Source organism: Solanum stenotomum, chromosome 10 (assembly GCF_019186545.1).
Source record: "Solanum stenotomum isolate F172 chromosome 10, ASM1918654v1, whole genome shotgun sequence".
Lineage (NCBI taxonomy): Eukaryota > Viridiplantae > Streptophyta > Magnoliopsida > Solanales > Solanaceae > Solanum > Solanum stenotomum.
This window is the reverse complement of record NC_064291.1, coordinates 27,165,770-27,181,085: the sequence shown is the minus strand read 5'-3', so window position 1 is coordinate 27,181,085 and position 15,316 is coordinate 27,165,770. Positions and strand designations below refer to the sequence as shown.

At 31.7% G+C, this 15,316-nt stretch overlaps 2 protein-coding genes across 4 annotated transcripts in view; one reads left to right on the top strand and one right to left on the bottom strand.

The window, feature by feature from the left end:
* LOC125878283 (aspartate aminotransferase, chloroplastic) overlaps nucleotides 1-15,316 on the top strand; it is a 936,263-nt gene that overhangs the window by 204,958 nt on the left and 715,989 nt on the right. The window lies entirely within an intron of this gene.
* LOC125878281 (probable glycosyltransferase At5g25310) lies at nucleotides 1,594-5,875 on the bottom strand. The gene is made up of 4 exons (XM_049559499.1): nucleotides 5,561-5,875; nucleotides 5,103-5,227; nucleotides 2,579-2,930; nucleotides 1,594-2,483 (listed from the first exon to the last, which is right to left on the bottom strand). The coding sequence occupies exons 1-4, from the start codon at nucleotides 5,873-5,875 to the stop codon at nucleotides 1,821-1,823; spliced, it is 1,455 nt and encodes a 484-aa protein (XP_049415456.1). The 3' UTR covers nucleotides 1,594-1,820.

Below are 15,316 nucleotides of genomic sequence, written 5' to 3'. Positions count from 1 at the left end.
TAAGTATGTATTAGCATGATGGTACACTCGACACTACAAGGTGACTCTCGGCATAACAATGAAACAATTGCTAGTCTAAGACATAGATTAGTTGTTGGTATCATTGCCTAGGTCACCCACCAGTCGAAGACTCAACCTCCAAAAACTCTTCTTCGAAAGCAGATGCCAAATCTTAATTTGGTATCTAAAGCTTCTTGCACTTATGCTCCAACGTTTCTTAATTTATCTCTCAATATTCGCGGCAACCAATCTACACCCAATACACTAATATGAGAATGTAGAATTAAATTATGAAATTAGATATGAGGCGAATTCGGCAAAAGGTTAAAAAGGGGAAAATAAGTATGATCGCATACGTTGGTGCCATTCTATGCATATATAATCATTCAAAACACATGTAGTAAAAACAATATCCAGCCCAAGCTAAGTGCTACAACTCCTTCCTAATAGTTGCAAAGACCCTTGTCAACTTGTGATAGTTATCAAATTTTTAGAATTAGATATGACAAGTCTAATTTTTTTAAGGGAACCTTTTGCATATAGTCACGCTCCATATCTATGGTTTGCTAATTACAATTCAAGCTACATGTTATAGGGAGGAGAGTGGCAAACGAGATTGGGAGAGGGAGGAGAGATGGTTATAATTTGTATAATTCGCAGGTAGGTTTATGTAATTCATGTGTTTTTGTTTTTTAATTGAGTAATATGAAGTCTGGAATTATACAATATAGTAGAACTCGAAATAACAAATTGATACAAACATAAACATATGAACTTTAAACAGTTGTACAAATTATATTCAAATTACATTATATAAATTATATTATACAAAATCCAAAAACTACACGGTTATACAAACTTTAAAAAGTTATACACAAAAATATTGAATGTATATGGTGACAAAACTGAAAAATCAAAGGAAATCATCGTCATATACAAATACAAATCAGCGAAAGAATTGTTAGTTGCGAATTATACAAATGTGGTGAATTATACAAACGTGGCTAATTATACAAACTCAAAGTCAATCCACATAATTAATGGTTAATATTAGTCGCGAGTGATAATTATAACTAACTATAGCTATGATGACTAATTAAGTAGTAAAAGTTTCTTTAACCGCATAATTTTCCCTTTTTGTCTTCCTTTGTTTAGGGTTAACATAAAATAAATCATACAAATAGTATAGTTGAATTTTAGACCTACAATAAACTAGGATTGCTTTAATTCCCATAATATTAAGGGAGAGCAGGCGAGAGTGTTTTCTTCACGCGATACATTTCTGGAAAGAAAATACATGTACCTAGCTAGAATTTGTCAAATCAATCAAAAGTCACTATGAGATTGATTGTGTTGTCAGTAATCAGATGGTGAAATTGAAAGGGAAAGGCTTCGTTGCTATCTATAGTGAAACATGTCAAGTATTTGCTGGTTTAGAGATTGATTAAGAGTGTCATATCATGTAAACCAATTTGCATGCTGGTTTCCAAACATCATATATGTAAATTGGTTAGATGAGAACATATTCCTTGCACATTTCAGTTTTGACAAAATTTCAAGGATATTATATATCTTGTAGAATAAACACTGAAAACTTGTCCCGTTCTCAAATGGATCAAGAATGCTTTCATTTACATTGTCTTGTTGAGACAAGACAGTTTTGTTAAGCCATCTGAAAAATATGCTATTACAAACAAATTCTATACGATCTAACTCAAAATTAAAGGCATTGAAATAAAGTACCCTTGCATTCACATCCTATTCCTTCTTTTGTAACTTATATTATATAATAATAGTAATAGCAGGTTCCTATATATGATCTAGAGCCTTAAATTTAGTCTTCTGAGCCATATAGAATGTAATATCATATGAAACATATCAAACCCCCGAACAGGCCGGTTAAGTTCAAAATGTTTCCTTACAGCCCTCATGCCTTCCTTGAGCTTCATGTATTTGTCATCTGGAACAGCCAACAAGATGTCCTTTAGCCTTGGGATATCAGAAATGTTAACCTGTAGTGAGAATGCTTCCCAGTTTAGCACATCACTAAAAGGGAAGACATAATGATCTGATAGCATAACAGGAACACATTCCGCATAAATGGCTTCAATCACTCTTGGGCTAGCCACTTCATAGCCACTAGGGCATAGGCAAAACTTGGAGCGCAACATTTCAGAAGGATAATCCATGTCCTTAGGCAATTGTTGGTATACACGAAGATGGGAGTCTTTTTCCTTCCAGTGATCAAAGAGGGTTTCCCGGATATGGCCATGAAGTCCACCAGCAAAGAATCCAAGGTAAGGCCTTGAAATGTTGGCTGATGGAGGAGACTGCAGCTTTGGGGACACTACACCATTGTAAAGATAGATTTCAGGAAGACTGACATCTTTCTGAGGATTGAAACCTTCTGAAGAGTTGGCATTACACAAAACCCTTATTGATGTATTGTACAGGAAATCATTGCCCTTTGAAGCAACAGGAGCCTGAAATAGGTGTAGGTAGCAGCAGGCAGACCATGTGTCAAAAGATATAATAAGACATAAACAAAAGTAGTAGAGTAGTAATAAATTTAGCTCACCCAATCATGGCAAGAAAGCATGAAATGATCAGCTCCATGGGTTCGATTCCAGAATGGGTATTTAGTTGATATAAGTCGGACATAATCAGAGACGTACTGTTTAAGAGGTGCAAGGTTATATGAAAGAGGGACGTAAAGAAACTTAACCATCCAAGCTACACTAAAAGGCATGAAATAAACATGGGCTGAATGAGGGTCTCTTGTCCTGAATTTATTGTTACCATATTCCATTTCACTGATGAACCTTCCCTCACTTGCATATATATCTTTACACGGTCCATTATGGACTAATATGAAGTCTCCATCTTCATATACATACACCTTCAGCTTCCTCTCCATTTCCTTGTAACTCCTGCAATAATAAATATACTTACTATTTACAACATGTACAAATCATATTCAATCATACATACCAATAGTACCTACTCCCAATAAACATAATAAAAAAAAGTGTTGCTTACGTGAAATCCAAACGCTTAAAGGCCAAGCCAAATTATACTAAAACCAATTAGCAGGACTTTACTCATAATTGGAAACTCAATGACACTAATCTTATTAATTTGTTTTACCTAATTATTTACAATTACTTTTTCGAGCATCATCATCACATTATTGCATATCATAACACCGACTTTCCCGTGCTATTCTTCTCCGTGCACAGTAACAAACTTTCTAACTTAGACCCTGTTTGGATAGACTTATTTTAAGGCTAGAATTAGAATAATTTTAAAGCACTTTTGGAGTGCTTATAAATTTAAAAAATCCTTAGTTTTAAGCTAAAATGATTAAAATAAATCAAAAGTTATAAGTTGGAATTTCTAAAGTATGACTTTTGCAAAATCATTCCAAACAAGCTCTTAGTTATGTAGGTCCACTATTAATGTATCAATGGGAAAACAAATTAAAAATCTTTATTATATTTCTTTGTTTCCATCCAAATCCTGTTAAGGCTAGCAAAACCATTTTGTCTAATTTCAAATTTGTGGAAAATAGATCTTCAAACGTATCAAATTAACAGTTACTACTGAAAAAACACAATAATTTAGGGAAGACACTATATATCAATAAATATTTTTCATATTTCTATTTAATAATAAATATTATTAAATAAAAAAAATATACTAATCCTATTAAAAGAGTAAATTGGTCTTTCAACTTTTGAGCTACTCACTTTTGCAAAAAATAGATATTATGAGAATTAGTTGTTTTTATTTCATTTTCCTTTTATACGCTTAATATATTTTTAATATTCAGTAGGGTTGGTGAAAAATCATTTCCTTGGTAAAGCAACACTAATTTATTAGTTTATAACGCAAACTATATAAAAAAAACATTAACTAACTACATACATAATATAATTATGTGAATAATAAGATTTATAAAATAAACAAAGAGTTGTGTCCTTACGGTAAAACAAACCTATTTAGAGAAGACACAATATAAATCAGTTATTTAATTTAAATATAAATATATTATACTAAAACGGTATGTTTTCTAAAAAATCCCGTATAGATAAGCAGACGTATTTTTAGGAGCAATGGCCAAAAATTGAGTCAAAACAAAACAATTACTTAATTTGCTAATAATGGGATTAATAAAAGTTGTTAGGATTCCTCTTATTTTTAGGAGCAATGGCCAAAAATTGAGTCAAAACAAAACAATTGCTTAATTTGCTAATGGGTTCCTTGAGATTAATAAAAGTTGTTAGAATTTCTTGTGGTAAAAGAAAAAAAGAGAACAATAATCATGTTACTTATCTATTAGGGGAAGTAAGGAAAATAACTAGTGTATAAGTAGTAGTAAATGGTAACGTGAGAAACTAGTCAAACTTGTATTTGTTATGGAGTTGTAAATGTGTGGAGAAAAAAAGAAAGAAGAAATCATATTGGAAAGGGTAAATTCATAAGGATAGGAAAGGTTGTTTTGTTTGACAGCCAACAAATAGGAAAGATTGTTTGTAAGGGGCACCACAATCCACAGTCCACAGTCCACAAGCAATGAATGACTTTCCCACACAAAATAAAGGCAATCAAGTGCAAAGAAACATTGAGTGTGTGCGCACTACACATACCATGCGTCAATTACAAGACTTGTACTAATTCTAGTATTATCTCTATTTTGTGTTCAACGGAGTATTTTTTTTCTTTTTTAAAATAGCTTACATCTCAATCACAATCAGTAAAGTATGAAATGATCTAATTTAAAATTACATGTTACACTCTATATATGCCGGAGTTTGGGAAACAATGATTCACAACATTTATTTAATTATGTACAAATTAAATACAATGTGTAATTTAAGTGTATTGATATTTACTTCCATTTTTCAATGTTAAGATGACTAGTTCACGTATGCCAAATCAATATAATGAACAATTATTGCGACAGGAAGGAGTAATAAATTAGAAGAGCACATACTTGGAATGTATGCTGTGGTGAGTAACTTAGAAGGAAAGTAGTTATGACTTGCAAAAAGTTCCTTCTGTTAAATTGTTTTCTATATATGAAATTCAATGAGACTTACTGATAAAACGCGCCTGCATTGCGGTAGATCCCACCAGGGTTCATAGACAGGTTTCCAACAACAGCAGCTTTTCGAATCGCCGCTCTTGCTCGTGCTAGTCCTTCCTCTATCTTATCATCTTTCCTCTGTCGAAAGTTCCAGAATCAAATCCACACACATATATATAAAATTAAAATAAATTAAAATGCTCGTCCATAACAAACTCAAACTCAACTTTATAGAGCTTCACACGAGAACAAATTTAAAAGCTTCAAATTATGAATCATTGAATGCAGCACTGAAAAAACTTTGATTAAGGTTATGCATCCACATGAGATTGGAAAATCAGTCAAACCTTTGGAATATATATATATATATAACGTTTTCTAATAAAGCATTAAAGGAAGCTGTATCGATAAAAACAAAAAAAAAAAAAAATTGTCGATGAAATTTAAGGAGGAGCATTGAAATTCACTCACAACAACTGTAGATTTTCTAGGAATCGGAGAGAATGAAGAGTTCCGGTAGAAAGAGAGATCGGAAGCGATGGCTCGTGATGGATTTGGATTAGCGACGGTGGCGGCGATCACTTTCTTCTGCAACTCAACGATCGTAACAGTTGCAGAATTTACAGAAGAAACAGATGATGGAAAAGGGCTTCCAGAAACGGAAAACCTAATGGATACAACTGCTATCACAGATAGAACCAGTACACAACAGAGTACACCTAAACAAGTATAAAGTAATCCACCATCACCGCCGCCATCATCACCACCACTCTTCTTCATCATCATATATACTAGAACTAGAGAGAGACTAGAGAAATTAAAAATAAAAAATAAAAAATTCAGAGAGGCGGTTATGGCGGGGAAAGAGAAGTTGTTCTACGTTTCGTTTGTGTTTGGGTTTGGGGTGAATATAAATGACGGAAAAAAGGTGTGAAGGACGTGAGAGCTAATGAAATTGAAGTTAGTATAACTCAATTTACTTTTTACTCCTTACCCTTTATGGATATTCACAGCGATATTTTTTCCGAAAAATCCTCTTGTGGACTGCTGAACTAGTATGAACTACTAGCAAGTCATCACCTTATCATACTATTTGGACGTCTTTCTTACGTTAATCAATTAAATTATTAAAAATTAATATTAAAATAAATATTCTATCTCAAATATGACACTCTTTTTCTCTTCCAATTTCTATTAAACTTAATTTATGGGATGAAACTATTAGCAAGTCATCACCTTTATCATACAATTTGGACGTCTTTCTTTCGTCAATCAATTAAATTACTAAAAATTAACATTAAAATAAATATTGTATCTCAAATATGATACTCTTTTTCTCTTCCAATTTCTATTAAACTTAATTTTCTTTTTAGTCCGTCTGGAAAAAAAATATTTTTTTTTATTTAGTAATAATTTAACTTTAAAATACTTGTTTTACCAATAATTTATATCCACATAAATATCTCTAACTTGTTTTAGACCACAAATTTTATTTTATTTTTTTTAAATTTCCTTTCAAGTCAAACTTCTGTATATAAATTGGAAGGGAGGGAGTATTATTTGTTTCATCTATATTTTTTACAAATAATTTGTTGAGTTTATATTTATTTCGTCGCTTTGGCTGTTATAATAATAAATTTTGTTGTTTTTTATATTGATAATTTTCTTTAAAATGCAACATATATTTATCTATGTGAAACATAATATTTTAAAAATTACAGTTTCACTTTCAATAGGGTTGACATTAGGGGTGTTCATGGTTCGGTTTGTATCGATTATTGGTTAAAACCAAATTCAAATCACAATTAATCGGTTTTTAAATCTCTAAAACCAAATCAAAAAAGTAACCATCGGTTTGGTTATTGTTGGTTTGGTTCAATTTTTTTGGTTATTTCGGTTTGAAAGTATATAGTTTTTTGAGGGCATATGCATCTCGATAGACACGAATTCATAGTACATAAACAATCAGAAAAGCTATTGTAAATTTTATTAAGCAATACTAGTCATAGAACAATTGAAACAGGGCTAAAAAAATTCATTATCCTGTTAGAAGACTTATATCTAAAAAGAGAAAGCAATGTATATATGTAGTGGAAAATCAATATTAGCAGAGTTGTCTTGGATAAATATATAACATGTTGAATCTTGCATGTTGTGACAACTGAGAATTTTTCCTAATAAACCAAAAAAATAATCAGTGCTCCAAATGTAAAAATCACTTAAATAATAAATTTTTGATTGAGTTAGAATTAGGATTTTAATACTTGGGCTGAAATTTAAGTGTTGGGCTTAAGAAAATAATAAAGTTAAAGACTTAAGTCAATTAAAATTTAAGAAAATATTTATATTTTATTTATGAATAATATATAAATAATTATAAAATTTATATATATAATTTAACGGTTCGGTTTAGTTATTTTTGCGGATATTCTTTTGTAAAACCAAAACCAAACCAAATAGTATCGGTTTTCAAAATTCAAAATCCAAACCTAACTAAATCCAACCAAATATCGGTTTTTTTAATCGATTTGATTCAGATTGCGATCGATTTGATTGTTTAACCATAACCATGAACAACCCTAGTTGACATTATGATTTGCTTATTATCATTACAAACCACACTCTTCTAAATTATGGCAAGAAAATAATTTTCACTTTTTTACAATATATATATATTTTATTTTTTAAAAAAAATAAGTATGATTCCTAAAAGAAATATTACCTTGAGAATATTATATTTACAAATATGCAATTAATATAATAACAACATAAATAGTACTAATATGATGGGGGGAAAAATCATGTCTTTAAATTCGCTCGCAATCGATATTAAGTCTCATTGACACGTTGCACATTAATCTTCCTTCATTAACATAAAAATATTGAAGAATCAATCAATAATATCTTATATAAATTTATCCATATATTGATTGAATAACTTTTAATAACTTAACAAAGACCACAAACATATTAATGAGTGAAAAATAAAAATAAAACTAGTAATATTCATGGAATATTATATCTCGATGAATTAAATTTTCTTTTCACACTGGATATATGTAGATATAGAACTAAGAATACGAGGAGATATTCCCTAACAATTTAAAGTAGAAAGAGTTCCCAATGATTCCAATTTCCAAGTAAAAGAAAAGGGATTTAGCTCCTAAATTAAAATTTTATCATTGAAAAAAAGGAAAAAGGACAAATATATTTTCGAACTATCGTAAATGGTATATAGATATCATCCATCATACTTTTGGGACTTTGGTTCCCCAACAGTCCAAAAACTAGAGTATATTTGTCCTTCACTCTAACGGAAGACCAAATAGGGACACGTGTTGCAATCCTATGGAGGGACCCGTTTGACTAATTAATTAGACCCAAAATTTAAAAACCCACCCATTTTTATTTTGGACCCAACAAATTACATGTTTTGGGTTTCGGGTGGGTTTAAAATAAAAATGGGTGGGTTTTTTAATTTGAAGTATAATTAATTGGTCAAACGGGTCCCTCCGTAGGATTGCGTCACGTGTCTCTATTTGGTCTTTCGTTAGAGTGAAGGGCAAATATGCTCTAGTTTTTGGACGGCGAGGGCACCAAAGTCCCCAAAGTATGACGGAGGATATCTGTATACCATTTACGGTAGTTTGAGGATATATTTTTCCTTTTTCCCTTGAAAAAAAAAACACTTTGACCTAAAGGAAGTCGAAAGTGTTTTTCACTATTTCTTTTACAAATACTCCCCCTTCCTTTTATTTACTTGTCAATTTTTTGACTTGACACACTTATTAAGAAAATAATGATCTTTATAGTGAAATTATCATTTTACCCTTATTAATTGATAGGATTCCAAACATATTTACTTACTACATTTAAAAAAAATATTAACTTAATATTAATAAATTAAGAGTATAATACGAAAAACAAAATTGCCCTTCCTTAATTTGTCAAAAATAAAAAAAAAATAAAAAAAAAATTATAAAATATTTGACAAGTAAATAGAGACAGAAAAAATATGTTGTATAACATGGTTCAAATGATGAAGAATTTAATGTTGTCGATAAAATGCATCTTTTTACCTTAGGATTGGTTGAATTGAAAATGTTGAATATTGAATGTCCTAAAGATATAATATCTGAAAAAGGAAAAAAAAATCAAGGAAGCTTTTTGCTTATTGTTACCTCCTCCTATGTCAATTAAGGTAAGGTTTTGTGCTACTTCGAGGCAAGAGAAAAGACTTAACACTTATTAAGAAAATCATGATTGATATAACGAGTTTACTATTTTAATCTTATTAATTGATGAGGTTTCAAATATATTTACTCACTATATCTTTTAAAGACATTAACTCAATATTAATAAATTGATGATATAATAGGGAAAAAATTATCCTTTCTTGATTTGTCAAAAATGACAAGTAAAAATGAACATCAAATTTGAAAAAATTGAACAAGTAAAAAAGAACAAAGGAGTAACATGTAAGGTATTTTGATTTTGCAATTTAGTTCAAATAAGGAAAGATTTGTACAAAATAACTTAAATTATACTTGTCTAATGAAAAATATGCTTTAAAAGGTAAAAGGCAAGCAAAATATTAGTCAAATTTAAAGTGTTAAATATTATAGGAGTTTTTACCTTTTACAAATAAGTAAAGAATTAATAGTTATAAAATTATATTTTAATTATTACGATAATAATTAGATGACAATTATTTGAGAAAAATAGTAATTGTGTTATCATATTATGGTGTGGATGTCCATTACACCAAGAAGTTACTATTACTAATTATCTTTATTACTTTCCTCCATTATGTAGATAACCTCCACCTTTATGATCATCATTCTTGTAACCTTAAGCCTTCATAACCTCCTCCATTATCTTCATGATTAATGTCATGTTTATGACTAATATTTGGTATGCCTCTATGTAATACTATAATTAGAGGCATAAGAGTTCATATTGTAAATACTCGAATACTTGGAAGAATAAAAAAAACTCTCATCTCTTGTCTCTCTATTTCTATTGTTTTCATCTTCTATATTTCTTGTATTATTTTTCTTTAATTTTACAACACGTTACCAACTCGATTCTCCAATTTTTCAATGAAGTTTCAACTTGATTTTTTTTCACCCGTGATAAGAAAAAGGTAAAGATAAGGTATGTAATTTCTCCAAGTTAGAAAAAATTAGTTATTGAGTTATGTGTCATATACATATTGATGGATTAGAGGCGGACCCACATGTAAAGGAGGCGGGTGCACGCCCACCCGTTAACTTCGGAAAAAATTATGTACATATATATATTGAAAAATTGGAAGAAACTAAAATATAAATAAAAGTTCCCTCATGGAGAGCATAAAAGGCAGTTAGTATTGCCGGTACAAAGCGAGTGTGACCACCCACACGACTGCGGTTTGATTCCAGCTATCACTACATTTTATTATTTTTATCAACTCATAATATTGATGCACCCGTAGTATTCAAATTCTGGGTTTGCCTCTGGATTGGATCATCATTATTGGTTACTTTTGTACCTAATTATTTTTCATTATCTAAATATTTACTTGTTGAGTTATTAACATATCACTTGTACTAATAAAGTTTGTTTTGTGGTTATTTTAAAATGGTTAGTAAATTATATTAATCTTTGTAACAAATTGAGAAGGACTGTTAAAATGTTTTAATTTATTTTAACTTGAGACTTTTATATGGTTCCAACATGTTGTTCTAATTAATTAATTTTGTTTATTTTTCTTCTATTTTAAGTCAAATTCAGATTATATTTATGGTATTCAATATTTATTTTTTGGTAATGTATTTGATTTATTAAGACATTGATTGAGGGTAAGTGGTGAATTCAAGTTTCATCGCACCAAGTGGGTAAGACATCGAGTTAAAGTCTCAGTGCACCATGATAATAAGAAATTGAGTTCAGGTCCTATTTATTTATGACCAAAGACGTCTTTATTTCGGTAAGACAACATGTTTAAGTCCTAATGCACTATAGTGATGATATGATGATGACTAACATAAAATTCTATACTTTTGACTGAAACTCATGAAGTCCGCCCAATTAATTTGTTTCATTCTTTTATGTGAATGTGGTAGTAGTGGTTGAATGTATGAATATTAATGTGGTAAAATATTTATGGTCATCATTGTGGTAATTAAAAGGAAGAACATTATGGGTTCTTAAGATGGTCCTTCAAATGTGAAGGTAATTTTTGGTCATCAAAGTGATATGAAAGGTTATTGGGCACATTGTTGTTGATGTAATCCAATTTGAAAAGTTTTATAAATCCTTCATCAAAATATAGGAATACAAAGTGATAGTACATTTAGTATGTTTGACCTTTAAAGTGATGTTGAGGTGGGTCGTCACATAAATTTGATAATGTCAAAGCATGACAATGAGTTTCCAATTAAAATTTATAGAGCATGTTCAAATGGTTATGGTCTATTTCTTGAATAAAATGTGACTTATGTTCGTATGGATAGAGACATGTTCATGTATGTTTGGAAAAATGTCACATCTCACCTCTACGAGAGATTTGAGAGATTGAAAAGAAATATTTTGACATAAATGATCATTTGGTCATATACTTTGAGTACTACACAAATATTACAGTATGCTTTATTATGAACTATTGTAACACCTCAGATTCATAAAGGGTAAAATTTTACCTGTTGCAGAATATGGTGCCAGAACTGATGGACGCCACCAACGGTCCGTTGTCTGACACACGAACCGTAGGTAGGCCAGTCCAGCTTTCCAAAAATGTCAAGTTTTCTATATTTTTCAACGGTTCACCAGGACACTCTGTCGTCCAATGCACGAGCCGTAGATAGGTCTCGTAGGTGAGTCCCAGAGTTAGTTGAATTCATAATCAAAATGTTTGGACCTACCACCGTGGTCCACGGTCCGTCGTTGGACCCACAGTCCGTAGGTGGGTGTCGCCGATAGGGGTCCTAAATTGGTGTCTCTGATCTTAAACCACGACTGACTAGGTTGATCCGTAGTCTGACTAACGGACCGTAAGTCTAGCCGTTGTTAGGGTCCGATAATTATTTTTCTAGGGGCTTTTGGGTCTTTTCCTTATTATTCTAGCCTAATACTATATCGTTTTACCCTTCACCTAAAGTCCTATATAAGTGTTTTAACCCCCAAATTTCTCCAATTGAAATCACTCTCAAATTCCTAAAAGAAGAACAAGTTTTCCTCTCAAATATTTCTCTCTCTAGAAGTTGAAGAAGAAAGCTAGGGTTTGCAAGTCAAGCCTTCAATTCCACCATTGAAGTCAAGCTTTTGGCATTGAGGTATGATAGTTTTCATCCATGGATTTCCAAATTCTCCAATTTACAAGTTAGAAATCCCCAACTGAGTTAGGGTTTTTCTTCCATGTCATGGGTTCCTTTAAATATTGATTTATTTGATTGTTTTATGATCTATCAAGCATGAATTGAGATAATTATATGATTTTATGATGAATTCCCATGAACTCATGTCTAACCCATGTTTTCTATATATTGATGATTGAAAGTGGGTTTTGAACTATGAAAGGTGAATTATGGAATCATGCATGTTCTTATGGAATTGATGAGATGATGTAGATTGGTTTGAGAGTAAAAGCATATATGTTGTTGTAGTGGTTAATTGTTGTGAAAGGATTGCTCACACAACTACCTCATACATGAATGTGAAAGGTTTTCTCACATAAAGGATTCTAAGGTTGAAAGGTCTTCTCACCTAAAATGAATCAAAGATAAGGAGCTATTCTAATGAAACCTAGCTTGGATTGGTTACTTAATTGTACCTTTCCATGAATGACTTAGGACTTAGCTTGAATTGGCAAGATGACGTTCCCTTCCATGGATAATAAAGGCAAGTTAAGAAAATGACTATTCCATTGGATTTACGCTTGTACCGAGTGGATATCGAGATGGGAGCTCTCTCGTTAGTAGAGGTCAGGTTTCTAGAAGCAATCTATTTATCCCATACCTATGTTCCCCCATAAGATGATTGTCTTAGATATACATTAGCTAGTGGATCCACATACGCTAGAAGTTTATGGTCTTACCTTGACAAGTAGCTATGACACCCCTTTTTGGTGTGAGGTAGACACTGAATTCCATGTTGATAGCTCACATGGTCTTATATTTCGGTTAAATGTAAATCTTCCACAATAATGAACTTCCACAATAATGAACTAAGGTTACTTCAAGATGTATCTCACAGGTGACTTAAGATGATGTCTGTTTGCATTGACCATGTTTTATGACTTATGTCTTCTAGTTCTTTTACATTCATGTTTTAGCTTGGTCATTGCACCTTATGAAAATTTCCCTTTTTAAGCGTGTTTTCAAATGTCTTATGCATGGCTATCATACTTGGTACATATTTTGTACTAACGCATACTTTTGCCTACATTTCCCCAAATATAGGGACCGACCTTATAAATTCGCACTTTCATGGCTAGGATCTCATATAGAAGATTGAAGTTGGGTGAGTCCTCATATTCCGATGACCGAGGTTGATTTTACTTTTTGTCTTTACTTTCAGTTTTGGGAACTTGATGTACGGGCTACGCCCCGATAAACTCTTATGTACTAAATGGCTTTGAGACAATGTTTAGATTTCCGCTTTTTCTCTATAAAACTTTATATGTTGAAGCTGTCGTTTTATCTCTTATATTAAATTTTCTTGTATGATGAATGCTAAGTGGCTTTATACGCCAAGTTACGCCTAGAGGCTACCTTGGGTCGTGACAACTATTGAAGGACAAAAGAAAGAAATAATTTTTTCCTATAAAGGTTGTGGTCATGACCAAAATAGATATTGCTGTGTGACAACACAAATTTATCATTGGTTGTCAAGAAATAAGTCTTGCATGTAATAATTTTCTCCTTGAAAAAGTTGTTCACCATAAGAATGGTGTTGTTAAATTTGTGGTAGTACACAAAATTAATTGAGAGTTTTGAAAGGGCATATTTGTTACTATCCGGAGGAATATAATTGTTCATAATATTGAGATTGTAGTATGTCTCCAAAGAAAATTTTTAAGTTCAGAGGAATTGAAAAGAAAAAAATTATTTTATTGAGACTATAAATTATGGGAAGATTTAATGTCTTCAGATTACTACAATCAAAGTGGATTATAAATATTTACGTATAAGATTACTCATTTTTTTTCTCTTGTTTGTTGTGTACAAATATGAGTATGATGATGGAATCACATGCAAAAGTAAATAGAAGTTTACTAGAATAAATATCAATTGACATAATCGGTTGGTCATTCCGGTTCAAATATGATGCAAAAGAAATTGAGAATTCACGTGGCTATATGTTGAAGAAATAAAAGATTCTTCAAGAATTCTCTTGTGTTGCTTGTTCTCATGATAAAATGATCATTGTACCAGCTACGGTTGAGATAGTGTCACACCCCAAAACCGGATGTGATGGCACATGCCCAAACTCCACCGGACACGTTAGCCTAACACCCAAAAACCCGACGATACAGAATTAATACAACAAGAATAAGATAGCAAGATAAGCGGAAGTCTTTAAATAAACTCAACATAACCCCAGAATTGGTTGTCACATGTCCAAACCTCTAATATAGAATTTGAATAAAATATACAAGTCTCATAGTAAAGTTCTAGAATAGAACAGAACAGTAAAAATAGATAACTTGAGGGCACGTCTGGAATGAACCGCTACCTCTCAAGTAAGTCTGGAAGCTCTAATCTGAAGATGAGTAAAAAGTCGGATCTGATAGAGCTGTCGACCTACACAACTGTGTAGAAGCAAGGGTGAGTACCAAAAGCAACAGGTACTCGCAAGTAACACTAAACTAAGCTAAACTAGCAGCTACAAACAACTCCTTTCAATCCCAACCGAACCACCGAAACTTCATTCTAACAGCGAACCAACAACCTATACTACACAATTCATAATCAACAGATATATCCAACAGTGTCTCAACATCAACCTCATATCCTCATATAAGAGCAAATAGATCATATATCACATGAAGAGGGGCAAATAGGTAAAATCCACACACCACAGACAAAGATGAAGTCAAATGCGATGCAAATGCAATAATGATGTCATGTAGTCATGATGCATGTCTGTCCTACGATACACATCTGTTGACGTAATCAGTCCGCGCTGAATACTCAAATCAGAACCCATGGGGGCCACACATGGACCATGTATCACCGCCGGAAC